The sequence below is a fragment of the Lactuca serriola genome, chromosome 7 (assembly GCF_051521515.1).
Source record: "Lactuca serriola cultivar US96UC23 chromosome 7, Lser_US96UC23_V15, whole genome shotgun sequence".
In the NCBI taxonomy this organism is placed as follows: domain Eukaryota; kingdom Viridiplantae; phylum Streptophyta; class Magnoliopsida; order Asterales; family Asteraceae; genus Lactuca; species Lactuca serriola.
The window spans coordinates 80,446,059-80,460,671 of record NC_136414.1 but is presented as its reverse complement, the minus strand read 5'-3'; the positions used below and the strand labels follow the sequence as shown (position 1 = coordinate 80,460,671).

General features: G+C 32.9%; 1 protein-coding gene and 1 long non-coding RNA gene across 7 annotated transcripts; both read left to right on the top strand.

Moving 5' to 3' along the window:
- The first annotated feature begins 248 nt into the window (after positions 1 to 248).
- On the top strand, positions 249 to 3,973 carry LOC145063038 (uncharacterized). 5 transcript variants are annotated; one of them, XR_013687814.1, is made up of 7 exons: positions 249 to 470; positions 550 to 780; positions 1,159 to 1,408; positions 2,664 to 2,746; positions 2,877 to 2,961; positions 3,411 to 3,494; positions 3,585 to 3,973. It is a non-coding gene; the product is annotated as an uncharacterized LOC145063038 (long non-coding RNA). The 5 variants fall into 5 exon arrangements; XR_013687812.1 differs by having other exon boundaries at positions 1,159 to 2,031; XR_013687815.1 differs by lacking the exon at positions 2,664 to 2,746.
- A 2,775-nt stretch (positions 3,974 to 6,748) lies between these two features.
- Positions 6,749 to 11,070, top strand: LOC145061262 (adagio protein 1-like). Of its 2 annotated transcripts, XR_013687158.1 has the most exons (3): positions 6,749 to 7,232; positions 8,864 to 10,563; positions 10,779 to 11,070. XR_013687158.1 is itself a non-coding variant. In XM_079008691.1 (2 exons), the coding sequence occupies exons 1-2, from the start codon at positions 7,009 to 7,011 to the stop codon at positions 10,470 to 10,472; spliced, it is 1,833 nt and encodes a 610-aa protein (XP_078864817.1). In that variant the 5' UTR covers positions 6,749 to 7,008; the 3' UTR covers positions 10,473 to 10,800. The 2 variants fall into 2 exon arrangements, 1 of the variants encoding a protein (XP_078864817.1); XM_079008691.1 differs by having other exon boundaries at positions 8,864 to 10,800.
- The last annotated feature ends 3,543 nt before the right edge of the window (positions 11,071 to 14,613 follow it).

The window sequence follows — 14,613 nt, the reverse complement described above, 5'->3', positions numbered from 1 at the left end:
TATTAAAGTTTGAAAATCCTTAGGAACAGTGAACATCTTGATTTTTTTGGCAAAACTGGTCCTTTGGTTATGGGTGGGGTTGCAAATTTGTGTCTTTTTTTATGGGTCATATTTTGCCACTTTGTATATTCTTGGTGGGTATATGTTCTTCTGTGATTGGTTGGATTAAAAAAAATTGTTTCTTTGCTTGCGTGTTATCAGTGTGTGGATTGTCTTGGGTACGTGTTGTATTGATGTGTCACCGCAGGACCAATCGTATTTGGATTTGTGTGCTTCTTCTTCACCACCGATCCAGACTAGCCCATTTTCTACTTGCTCTAGGTATGTTTCCTTGCTCGCGTTCTGACCTCCATTGCCTCCTCTCACTTCCAACATCCTTGCTATCTGCCGGCTTCCGCATTTCTTCTTCGATTTCATCTGCCGCAATCTCCAGTAACACCACCTTTACCACAGACTCCGTCGGTTGTTTGGTACTTACATATATATGGTTTTCAGATTCCTTTCTGTTCATTTAATCAATGATTTTTTTTTCACGTTTTCATTTCACAGTAGAGAGCACCAATGGTTGCAGTCTTTGGATTACTGGACATTTCTTTCTGATGAATGCCTTCTCTTTTCAATTTTGTTGAAGTTAGAGTTTATGACAATGCAACAATCGACGATGATGGCTACATCCTGATGAATTTATCAATCTGAGCCTTATTCTCTTTTTTGTTTTCAATTATGGAATCCACAGTCGATTCACTGAAATCGATCATCAACACCCACAATATCATTCAGGTCAATAGAAATCAATCTGTTTTCCAGGCATATAGCTTTTTAAGAGTTGAATATGGGGTTTATACTTATGTAGTGTTGATGTTACATTTATTTTTCTTTTCATCGATTGATGTTCTTTTTCTTTCATTTTCCCCAATTTTGATATTTTTTCTTGAGATTCAAACAAAAGGTTCTTATTTTTAGATAAAATCATGGGATTTGAGTACAAATTACAGCTCATACATGTTTGGATGTGGCCTTGAATTTAAGTTTGTATATTATACTATATACCCGACTTCATCTCTTTCTTCTGATGAAGAACTACTCCTGAATCTTTTATGTAATATACTCACTCATCTTCTCTTAATTGTTTTCTATCTTCTTTGTTTTTCATTACAGTATTCAACAAGAGTGTCAATTTCCAATTCAAAATTGCTTCCCAATTATACACTCTCTCTTGCCGACCGTGTAGCCTCCGCAAACCTACCGACACTCCATCATCATCTACTTCTTCCGGACTGGGTTTTGTCTGAACTATAGTGGCTCAAATAGCTTATAATATGAACCTACTTCAAATAACTAAATTCGGAAAACCCTGAAAAGGGAGAAGGCTTATTAACTGTAACCGGTGACTTGGCTCCATTTTTAGGTATATTTGTTTGTCTTAATAATTGTTTACTGTTTAGGTCTTTATAAAATTATAATTATGAAGTTAGGACTTTGTTTGTGAAATAAATTTGTTAATTTGGTATGGATAATTCATTATTGAATATTTATTTCCATTGCTTTATGTGATAACTTATCGATTTGATCGACTTCAATTCATTCAATCACGAGTTTCAATCAGCTCAATTAGGAGTTAAAGTGTGGTTTACATGAGGAGATACTTCTATCCTTTAACTAGCTTCCAAATTGGGTATGAACTTTTGCTTTACCATATCAAATGCACTTGATTTAGCAATGTTCAGTTTGGAATTGTGATTTATGTTTGGTTAATCAGGCCTCTTTTAAAACTAATTAACTTTGTGTGTTGAACCATTCGTTTTCTGATGAACTTCTTGATCTAGATAGATTAGTACGGATGATCTCAGGTGAGTTACATTTTTATAGCTTTTGGGTTTGTTAAAGATTTGTTTTATTTTTTTTAATGTATTTTTCTTTTCATGTTATATAATTATGAGTCGATGGAATTTATCTGAGGAAAAGATAACTACTTCATATGACTTTTCAACCAAATGCAATTAAGTTACACGAACAATAGGTTATTGAAAGGTATTAACATCATATGTTTTTTTTTTTTTGCACATGGAATAAAAAGAAATTAGTCATTTTAACTTGGGTTTCGGTTTTTCAGGATTTTCTTTTTTATTTTCGGTATTTGCTTATTTTTATCTTGCTAATGGTTGTTTCATTTCACAAATAATAACAATGTACTTACATTTTTTACAGCTTGCTGAGATCATAACAATGTAACTACAATTTTTTAACAATAATAGCAATTTGTTTGTATAATTTTTACAATAATAACAAAGTGCTTATATTTTTTCTATTGACTGAGCGGAAGCTTCAAATAATTCTTAATTTTATTAGTGATACAAATAATTGGCAAATCCTCAAATAACACCTTATAAGCAAAAAAGCTTAAAAAAGATATATAAATAATTATTTTTTATTTGTTCGTTTATGATGAATTTGGGAAAGACTCTAATGGTTTAATGACTTCATTCTATTGAAAAAAGATGTTTATTTTTTTTCTAACAAGGTGGAAAGTTTCTGTTTTTAGATGGCATGGTGAATTTTTTTTTTTATTATTATTTTTTTTTACAATTTCTACTTTGGAAATTTATTTAAGAATAGAACCTTTATGCTTTTTTTTTCTAAGTTTTACATTTATATTCATCCAGAAAGTACAGAGACCACCCATGGATGATGATGATGATACTGGATATTAAAATCCAGTTTCTGTTTCTGCCAACATTTTATTTATGTGAGTTTGGGAGTTTGTAATTGTATTGATTGTTATGTTTAAATTAAATCTGTTTTCTATTAGTTCGGTCTTTTGAGAACAATTCAATATTTTGAGAAACATCTACTAAGACCACCATTTCCATTTCCAGGTGGGTGGATGGATTGGGGAATGTGCATGGTAGAGTTCAACCACCAAATGCTAGCAACATGGCTCTTCTAATCGGTTCTCATTTGGTGAGTAATCACATTAATACTTATTAATAACAAGATTTTAACGTTTTAGGGAAAATTACACATTATCAGCATTTTACCTCAAAAGCCATTATGAGTTTTTTATTTGCACCATTATTGAGCTAAAAAACAGCTACCATGTTCGATTTCTCAGTTGGACATTTTTTAATGAGTTGGCATTTGACATGGCAAGTGAAATGGCCACATACGTGTGTAAAAGTGTCAAAAACTGTTGTTTTTATGTGTCCATAAGTATAACACATGCTTATATGGACATCAGATGTCACATCATAAAAAATTATTCATGTAAGCAAATCAAACTTGCTAACCGGGTTTTGTAGGTTACTAGTGGCTAAATGAAAAAGAAATATATACCAATGGCTTTTATACAAATAATTTTTCCATATATTTTTTTAGGTTTAAGGTTGATGATGTAATGGTTTTTTGTGTAGTTTTACCTTTCTATCTTAAGTATTTATGTTCCTAAGTGGTGGAGTTCTTTTTCCTCTCTCAACAAGATACTATTGTTGATACTGGTATGTGTTGAAGAGTTTGTAAGCCTCAGTTTTTCGCTAATATTATGAACAAAATTTTCAACTTTTTTTGTTTTGTTTGTTATAATTTAGATGATCAAGAGCCATGGACGTTAATGGGATTTTATGCTTCTCCTATGGTGTATTCACATACTAATTTGGTTATAAATGAGTCTCTAGACAAGAGATGGAATGTTGTAAGTGTATTTTTTATAGTCAGTTGATTTAGAAATTACTTTAACAAAAAATATACTGATGATTATAGTTATTTTTGTTTAAATCTAAGCTTGCATTTGTTTTCAAGAATGTATTTGGATACATATGACTGAAGTATCATTTTTTTTATGAAATTGTAATGTCATATTTTATTAGTGCAACCCAACATAGACCCAAGAATTAATGCATCAACCATTGGAGTACATGTTGAACAGATATGACCATTGTATAGTTTAATCTATATTCTAGCAATGTATGTTTAGTTATTTGCATTTTATATCATCCTAGTTTCACTTCTATCTCTTAAAGCATTCTACTTTCGAGTTTTTAAAGCTTTCTATAGACAAATAGTCCATGAATATAGACCGAACAAAAAATCTCACATCTAACCCGCAAAGCGGGGTCACTCACCTAGTTATATTTTAAAGTAACATTTTTCATCATTATATAATTTTTTATAGTTTTCATTTTGTATTAATATTACTTTTGTTATTATAATTTCTTAATTAATTATATTTTGTGGTATTAACCAAAGAAGATACACTTTCAGATCTTAGTTTTTGCCGTTTTATCCATACATAAACATGTTTATACTTTTCTGTGCGCTTAATAAAGGGGTCTCCGCTACAACGCGTGCAACTACGATTTCACTCACATAATTATTTTTTATTTGCTTTAATAATTTCAATCCAAAAAAGTCTAAGTCCAGATTAAGATATATGTTTTATAGAATATAATATAAGATGTGGAATAAGCATTTTTATTAGGGTTAATGTCATAAAAACCTTCAAGTTTTCATGGTTTTGTCGGTTTTGCCAAAAGTTGAGATTTATGTCCGTTTTTACCCTAATATTTTCGAAAAAAATGTTCGGATTACCCTTTTTACCGATGATAACAAGTTTTTCACGTTATCATTATATTAAATTCGTAAAAAAAACCCTTAAGTTTACCCTTTTTTTGCGTTTTTACCTTTAAGTTTATAATTTTTATTTTACATTTTTACCCTAAGTATTTTTTTTCATAATATACGTATTCATGCAGAAAATCGTATTTATATACAAAAAAATGTTTAATTAAATATTGTATTTATATTTTTTTAAATGTTATATATATATATATATATATATATATATATATATATATATATATATATGTTTTTTTTATGTGTGTATGTGTTTGCAAGGTTATACCATTTAAAAAGATAAATAATATTTTTAGAATTATGAATACGTATTTTATAGATATAATTTTTAGAATTATAAATACATATTTTTACATTTTTATAACGCCCAGTGACGAGAGTGGCGACATACGAGGATCTAACCTCGACCAACGAGAGCGTAGCTGCTCGACCTCAGACATAGGGATTCTCGGACCGGAACAATGGGATTCGCTCGACCGAAGGGAACGATGCGTAGCGCCATAGGGAGAACCTAGCGTAGCAGAGCCAGTCGCGACCAAGTAGATAGCTCTACGCCTCTGCCGAACGAACGAAGAGCTACCTAAGTACGGTTAAAGAAAGTGAAAATGATAGGTAAACAAAAGAGAGAACAAATGCGACAGAAAGCGTCAGAGCTTCGAAAGCCTGAAATTGAGTGTCTATAAATATGTATATATACTTCTAAAAATATATTTATACTTTAAAAAAAAATATATCAAAATACATATTTACACTTCTAAAAATATATGTATATACTTATATAAACATGTTTATGATTCAACAAGTTTTTTTTATTGATATGTATACTTTTAAATGCATAAAAATATGTCCTTGTAGCTCTAAAAACATATTAATTTGTGTTTTTTTACATGTTAAATGGTTTATCCAAGAAAAAACCTATATATATATATATATATATATATATATATATATATATATATATATATATATATATATATATATATGAAGAAATAACATTAAAAAAATGTTAATACAATATTTAATTAAATTTTTTTCATATATAAATATAATTTTTCTGCATGAATGCATATAATATGAAAAAAAACAAAGGGTAAAAGTGTAAAAAAAAATATAAACTTAAGGGTAAAAACCTAAAAAACTATAAACTTAAGGTTTTTTTGTGAAGCTAATATAATGGTAACCTGTTATCACCGGTAAAAGGGTAAAACCGAACATTTTTTGGAAAATGTTAGGGTAAAAACAGACATAAAATTAAACTTTTGGCAAAATTGACAAAACCCTAAAAACTTGAGGGTTTTTATGACATTAGCCATTTTCAATTTTTCATTAAGATAGCAAATTTGTTTATGTTAATAAAAAATCTCATATTTACATTTTCTACCATAATATTTTTTTTATTAAACATTTTTTATCTTTCAATTTATTTATATATTTTTAAGTTACCTTTTTGATACCTTATTATATTTTAAACATTTTTAGTCCCTTACATAATTGTTTTTATAGTTTTTATTTTTATTAATATTATTTTTATTTACACGTTATAAAAATTTACGGTATTTATTGTGGTATTAAATCATAAAATTAATACATTCAAGGTACACTTTCAAATATTTATTTTTGTCTATCTCGTCCATATATAATTATTTGATTCGAAATCTTATTTTATACTTTTACGTTCCATTTTACGAATAACTCATTTGTAATGTGAACCAGAAAAGTATACAAATAAAGTTACGATTTAAACACACTTAAATGTTTAAACTACGTTGAAAGTTGTCTCAAAATTTCTCCCACATAATTTTATCCATGTCGCACTGTGTTTTTCGACATATTAGATTTCCGTAGAATTGGACGGATGGTCCAAACCCTAGTTTAACTGATTTTGCACACAATTTCTAAATAACTAAATAGACGATTTCTAAATAATTAAATAATAATAATAATAATAATAATAATAATAATAATAATAATAATTTCGGTCGAACTAAGTTTCATTTTTTTGATGAGTTAACCTATTTTATACTACATTTTTTCCTTTCTCATAAAAAAAAGGGGAAAAAAATTAAGAGGGAAACGTGTGAAGTGAGTGTAAGCTAACTCCGTAACTTGGCTTCGCTTCGATATGTAGGTAGGTCGGTGTAGGAGCTCATTTGCCAAACGTCTTCAACACCACTCGTTCACAATACCACAAACCCCAAAATTTTCATCCGGAAAACCGAAAACCCTAATTCGCTGGACTTTCATCTCGATTTTACACGGATTCGGTTATTTTTCTTCTTCACTCGACTATCCATCCGTCCTTATTCTCTTTCTGCTGTTCAATTTGAGGCGTTTCTGATGGGGTGAAGCGTTTGTTTCTTAATATCTGTCTTGCTATTTATGGAGTGGGATAGTAGCAGTTCTGATCTGAGCGGAGACGAGGAAGGATTTTTATTGAATGATGGAGGTCCGCTGCCTTTCCCCGTCGACAGCCTGCTTCAACCGGCACCGTGTGGGTTCGTTGTTACGGATGCGTTGGAGCCTGACAGTCCCATTATTTACGTGAATTCAGTTTTCGAGATCATAACTGGGTATCGTGCTGAAGAAGTCCTCGGTCGTAATTGGTGAGTTCTATCATAGATAATATCTTGTGAATTGCCTTTGTTTTCGTGATGCTGATTACGTAATTGTTGAGGGTTAATGTGTTTTGGGTCTTTTTGCGTAAGGAATCAATGGAATTAATGTTCTTTCTTGCTCTAGTTACCATTATTCAGTCTCGTTTAAATTAATTAGTAGGGATTTTGATCTTATTTGGATAATTGATGTTTTTACCAAAATATGCTCTAACTAGTTTTGAAACATGTGGGAATATGTTCTCTACACCAAAAGCCATGCTTGTTCTCTGCACCGAAAGCTATGCTTGTTGATAAATAGGAAGCTTTATATTGAATTTAACCATCTATGAAGATCTTCAAAGCGTCATTACTTGTATTTAGATCTAGTAGAGTATACTTCTGTACAGAACCTAACTAGGATTGTTCTTAGTTTTGCATTTGGAATCAGCAAACTTTTGCGCACTTATTTTTAGGGGATTTAGGACTCTAGTTATACACTTGTGATCTTTATGGATGGTTAAAAAATGTTGTTTGTTGCTTTAATTGTTACTATAGTTGATAAGGTCTCTTTTGGTGGTTTACTTTGACATAATATATATACACAACATTAAGCTAACATTCTTTATTGTCTGCTGTTGTTGGCATGCACAATTAATTTTTTCAAGGGAGTGAAGAAATGAATTGCTTTACCTCATTAACCCACTCTTAGAATAGGATAGGAACAATAGTTGGATTCTATTTTTGCCATATGAAGATTTTGTGCCAACTTCACCTTATACTAAATCGTCAATGCACCAGATGCAGCAAACGTTTTTCCAATCCCCTATATTAGCAACATGGGAAAAGGTTTGTTATGATCTTTTTAATACGAGTAACTTAGGAGTTGGGAGTTAGTTTCTAGGTTATTTTGGTCTAGTACATGACCTTGTGTTTGATTCCTCACAAATAGTGTCACAAATTTCATTAATCCTCAACAGATTAACAACTGGTACTTAGGCTAGCTTTGCTCATTAAAGATAGGTGTTTGTAACCTGATTATCTGGTCTTCCTTGGTCATACTCATACTAATGGGCATGTTCTTCATTAAGCCATCAAAGAAATGGCTTTGAGTTTTGACTATATATCTACAAGTTTTCTCTATGATTTGGTTTTGGAGCATCCTCCAACATCATGTGCTTGTAGCATTATGGAACAGCAACTTGATCATAGTAATCTGGAGGCTTTTAAAGTCTAGTTTAGATACTGATCTCTTAGTTCTTAGATGATATTTATAGATTTTGGGGTCTGTTTGTTAAACTTTATGTATCAGTGTTGTTTGGGTAAAGACATCCGTATAAATGCAGGCTCTGTCCAAAATAAGTGATAATAAAGCTTTTCTGTTTATTAAGTGTGTGAAATGAGTATTTTTTTGGAGGTTGACATACATGATACAACACGGGGTATTTTGGGAAATTATGAGTTTAATTGGGAAAACAAACCCTAATGACTTACCACAAATAAGGTTCTGTTTGTATGAATAAGTCACAAAAAACAGCTCCATATGGATTAATGATATTTTGTTACTTTTCATGAACTGCTACATTGCTTAAAATAGGGGCACACTTGTCTTTTTAACCTCTAACTTGTGCATTTGTTTGCAGCCGATTCTTGCAATGCAGAGGTCCATATGCAAAAAGAAGGCATCCACTGGTGGACTCAACTGTAGTTTCAGAAATCAGAAGATGTCTGGATGATGGAATCGAATTCAAAGGAGAACTCTTAAATTTCAGAAAAGATGGCACCCCATTAATGAACAGATTACGCATGACCCCAATATACGGTGATGATGAGGTCATCACCCACATCATCGGTATCCAATTCTTTACAGAAGTCGACCTCGACCTGGGCCCACTCCAAGGCTCCACCACAAAAGGAACCATCAAACCATCCGATGGCTTTCGATCTAGTCTCTTTTCATGCCGGTTAACCCCAGACCAGACCCGCGGGTCAACCCGTGGACTCTGCGGGATCCTACAGTTAAGTGACGAAGTCATTTCTTTAAAGATTCTCTCTCGGTTGACCCCGAGAGATATTGCTTCCGTGGGGTCCGTTTGCAGGAGGTTTTATGAGGTTGCGAAAAACGAGGATTTATGGAGAATGGTGTGTCAGAATGCTTGGGGTAGTGAGACAACTAGGGTTCTAGAAACTGTCCCCGGGGCTAAGAGGTTGGGGTGGGGTCGGTTGGCTCGGGAGTTGACCACCCTCGAGGCGGCCACATGGCGGAAGGTGACAGTTGGCGGGGCGGTGGAACCCTCTCGGTGCAACTTCAGCGCGTGTGCGGTTGGAAACCGGGTGGTTCTTTTCGGGGGCGAGGGTGTCAATATGCAACCGATGAATGACACTTTCGTCCTCGACTTAAACTCTAGTAAACCCGAGTGGCAACACGTGAAAGTCGGCTCACCGCCACCTGGGCGGTGGGGCCACACGCTCTCGTGTGTGAACGGGTCGAATTTGGTGGTGTTCGGGGGGTGTGGGACCCAAGGGTTGCTGAACGACGTTTTCGTGTTGGATTTGGACGCGAAGCATCCTACGTGGCGGGAGATTTCAGGGCTGGCTCCTCCGCTTCCGAGATCATGGCATAGCTCCTGCACCCTCGATGGGACGAAACTGATTGTCTCCGGTGGATGTGCGGATTCTGGTGTGCTTTTAAGCGATACTTTTTTGCTCGACTTGTCAATGGAGAAACCGGTTTGGAGAGAGATTCCGGTGACGTGGACCCCACCTTCTCGCTTAGGTCACACTCTATCAGTGTATGGTGGCCGGAAAATCTTGATGTTTGGTGGTCTTGCGAAAAGCGGGCCCCTCCGGTTCCGTTCGAGTGACGTGTTTACTATGGATTTGAGTGAAGACGAGCCGTGTTGGAGGTCGGTGACTGGAAGCGGAATGCCTGGTGCCGGAAACCCGGGCGGCATAGCGCCGCCGCCCCGGTTGGATCATGTGGCGGTTAGTCTGCCCGGTGGGCGGATTCTTGTGTTTGGGGGGTCGGTGGCGGGGCTTCATTCGGCTTCACAGCTTTATATTCTGGACCCCACGGAGGAGAAGCCGACATGGCGGATATTGAACGTGCCCGGGCGGCCGCCCAGGTTTGCGTGGGGGCATAGTACGTGTGTGGTGGGGGGGACTCGGGCAATTGTTCTTGGCGGGCAGACGGGTGAGGAATGGATGCTTAGTGAGCTTCATGAGCTGTCGTTAGCAAGTTCGGTTATTTGAAAAAAAAAATGTATAAAACCAATTTGAAAGGTGGTTTTCCGGTCAGCACGTGTGGTTTTCCGGTCAAGTTTCGGTAGTATTCCAAGTAAAGGTACGATTTTTGTCAGATTTGGTCGCAAAGTCCCAAGTTTTTTTTTGGTAAGAAGTTATTGACAGATTGGGTAGGGTATTATAATAATATTATATAATATACGTAGGTTTGTTTTGATGATGTTTGTCCATGTAATGATGTTGTTTAAGGTTCTATGTTTGGGACCAAACCCAAGGAGGAGAAAACTAAAGTGTTAAAATGGTGCTTGTATATAGGAAATGACAAATTTGCCCTTGACTCTCTCTCTCTCTCTGTATTAAGCTTTACTGTGCTCACCCAGCAAACGTGGACCGGATTATTCAGCGTGTTGTTTGACCATGGATGAGGACTTACTTATGGGTAAGTTTTTGGCAGGATTTTTAGGGGTTTGATTTAACAATTATATATATGCATATATGTATATATTTGTTGGTGGTTTTGTGCATCTTTGGTTGTTATGACTTGTAGTATTTTGGATGTTGGTATGCTTTAGACTTTAGAGGAATGAATGATTTGGATTCTTTGGTACATGTGTTTTTTTTTTTGTCAAGTATTTGATGCAATTAGTTATGTAAAGTGCAAATGCAATGCTTCCATGGATGGGATAAATTTTAATTTTTAGACGAATGGGCCGTTTTCAATGTAGTAAAAATGATCATTGTGCAATAAAATGAAACCACAAGAATAAGCAATGTGATAATGAGGGTATTTATGTTTTTTGCAGAGAGAATTGAGTCATTGTCACAGTTGTCTGTTTTTTTTTTGGGTATTTTAGAAAAATATAAGTCTAGATCAGAGTTTATAGCCAAACTCAGTACAGCTATGTATGAATCTAGTGAAGTATTGGGGATAAAGGTGACCATTGTTATTACAAATACAATTTACTCACTAACCATAAACCTTGGTTGTCCATTGAAATCCGTTTTTTAAGCTTATGGTTCAAAATTATTTATTTTGTCTGGTTTTGATCCCAACACACTTAGTGGTATGTCATTAAGTGTTTACATGTAAATGGAAAGAGTATCCACTAAAATTCAAGGTTCTAAATAGCTCTTACAAGTTACAGCGTTTTTTCAAGACGTGACCTAACATGATAATTTTGTATATATATAAAATATGAAACCATATTATTTTATATAAAATATATCAGGTTTTTAGAAGAGTTATATTAGTATTTAATAACCAAAAGTTAATAATTATTCAATGGTTTTATTCCTGATTTGAAAAGGTAAAAAGGAAAAATAAAAATAAATGCGCCTTTAAAACTCGCATCATAACACATATTGACCTGTTTTATGTGCCACGTTTAGCATCGCTACCATGAAAGTTTGAAGACGGTATAGTGCGCCATAAGTCGCCTTTTTATAACAATGCTGAAATTACCATATTGGATTCGTGTTTTTCTCATCTTTTTAGAAGATATCATAAAATAATCATGTTTTTCTCTAAAAGGATTCGTGATATTACTTTTTTTCATTGCTTCTATTTGTCTTTTTTTTTTTCTGAATAAAATTCCCAGGAAGTTGGTTTTCAAAAGTTCCATGTTTAAATTCCTTCTAACATTTCTTTTCTGAAAATGTTTCTTTTGAAGTAAACAAAATGCAAGTACAAGACTAAACACGCAACCTCCAACATCAGGACTACTCGCATTAACTATTTACACTGCTCTTGGTTTACTTACGCTTCAAAGAAATAACTATATTAAACCGATTTTGTGGTTCTTATATTATGCAAAACACTATTATCTTTTCACAAGCTGAAATCGCATTCACAAAAATATTGTCATGATCGCAAAATCTAATCAAATTTGCAAGGTATGATGTTTGAAAAAGTAAATTTGTGAATTTGCAAGTTCTTTTCGTTAGTTAAGTTGATATTTTTTTAAAAGAATATTACTGTTTTTTGTAAACTAACTTTTCAAAGTGTATTAAACTTGCCAACTAATTGATTTTATATTTTAAAAGGGTACCTAACTAATGTTTTCTGTATGGTTAACTTCTATCTCAGGTTGAATATGTCATCCATTTTATAAATTTTATACCTTTGTCCCAAAATTTAAATTTTATTACAAATCCGGTTCGAATTTAAAACTTAGTTACGAACTTATCCTAAATTTATTTTTTTACAAATTTATTTTTCCTAACTTTTTTAACTTTTTTTATAATATTTTAGAAGATTTTTTTCTTAACTTTTTTTTTTCTTTTTTTTTTTTTGAAAATATTTTCTTAAACTTTTTTTTTTGAATTTTTGTACTGCCTCATATACATTAGCAAACAAACTTCTTTTTTTCTACTTTTCATTGCTTGAGTATATATTATCAAACCAAAACTTTTTCTAAATAATCTCTTACAAAATTTTGTTTTATTATTTCCTCGGATTTTAAACCATATTGTCTCATATACATTAGCAAATTTTTTCCTGTTGATTGTGCGACACTTGGATTTGATGATATAACAAATATGATTTAAAATTCGAGGAAATAATAAAACAAAATTTTTGTAAGCAATTATTTAAAAAAAGTTGGTTTGCTAATGTTTATTACGTAATGCAAAAATAAAGAGTTTTTTTTTTGTTTGCTATTATTGTATATGAAGCAATACAAAAGTTGAGAAAAATAGGTTAAGAAAATATTGTAATTAAAAAAAAAAAAAAAAAGTGAAAAAAGTGAAGAAAATATCTTCTAAACTATTATAAAAAGGTCTTATAAAAGTTGTAGAAAAATAAATTTGTAAAAAAAAAAATTGGGACATATTTGTAACAAATTTTTAAATTTGAACCGAGTTTGTAATAAAATTTAAAATTCGGGTGAAAGTGGAAAATGGAAAGAAAGGGTGACCTAAGATAACAAAAAAAAGGGTGCGAAATCTTCTAAAAGGTGGGTTGTTAGAAGATATAACTTATAAGAGGCCTCAACTTGGTATTTGGTATTTTAGTGTATAGTCTTTAATTTTTTATACTGTGTTCATCTACATGCCTACCTTTTTTATTTTATTTTTTCCATTTATGAGAAATAAATCTTGAAATATAACACTAAATAAAAAATCCTATCTAAAGAACCAACGTATTGGTCCATGCTCGTATCAAAACCCCAGAAAATATTAACAATTAAATCGGTTTTCACTCATAATACAAAAACATTGAAATGTGACCAAGTACAGAGAATCATGGACGAAATTATGAAATCTTTCTTGTGGCTCTTTAATGATGACAAAATAGTGACATCGCAAAAAAACTAATGTATTCATATATGTCATAGTGATCAATCATTAGGTGCTTGAAATAATGAAATGTACATTGTGTATTATATTATGATTATCATAGTGTAACGAAGATACCTACCTTCAACAAAATAATTATAAAATTTTGATAAATAAACAAACACTATCTAAAATTAATGACTAAACTGCACAAATGGTCCCTGTGGTTTGCTTAAAATTGCCACTTTGGTCCAAAAATGTTTGGGCTAGCACCCGAGGTCCAAACTTTTCATTTTGTTGCGAGTTTGGTCCAATTTGTTATGAACTTTTTCAAAATGATGAATTTGCCCTTGCTTTTTCTTTTTCAGTTTTTTTATTATTTAAAGATTTTTTCTGATTAAAAGAAAAATAAAAAAGAAAATTTTCCTTTTTTATTTTATTTTTATAATTTTTTATAAAGGAAAAAAGTAAATAAAATGCAAACTCTCTCTCTCTCTCTCTCTCTCTCTCTCTCTCGTTTCACACAAAAAGTTGCTTATCTCCTTCACCACCAGCCACCACCACCGACGATGGAGGCTTCCGACGAAGCGGGTTTTGATATTTGAGGCTAGGGTTTTTGGTGCCATAGATCTGAGAAAGGGGCGAAGGGCGAAGGGCGAAGGACGAACTGAGAAGATAGATGAACTGAGTCGGGTTTGCCAGAAATCAAGAAATCAGTTGCAAAATCCGAGAAATCGTTTTTCCGACAAACAAGAAACCCTCCTAAGGACGACGTAGATCTGTCGGAAACCGGACTCAATCTATCCCTCTTTCTATTTGCTTTTCGTCAGAACCATCATCGCCTTTGTCTTTTATCTTCTCATCTGACGACGCC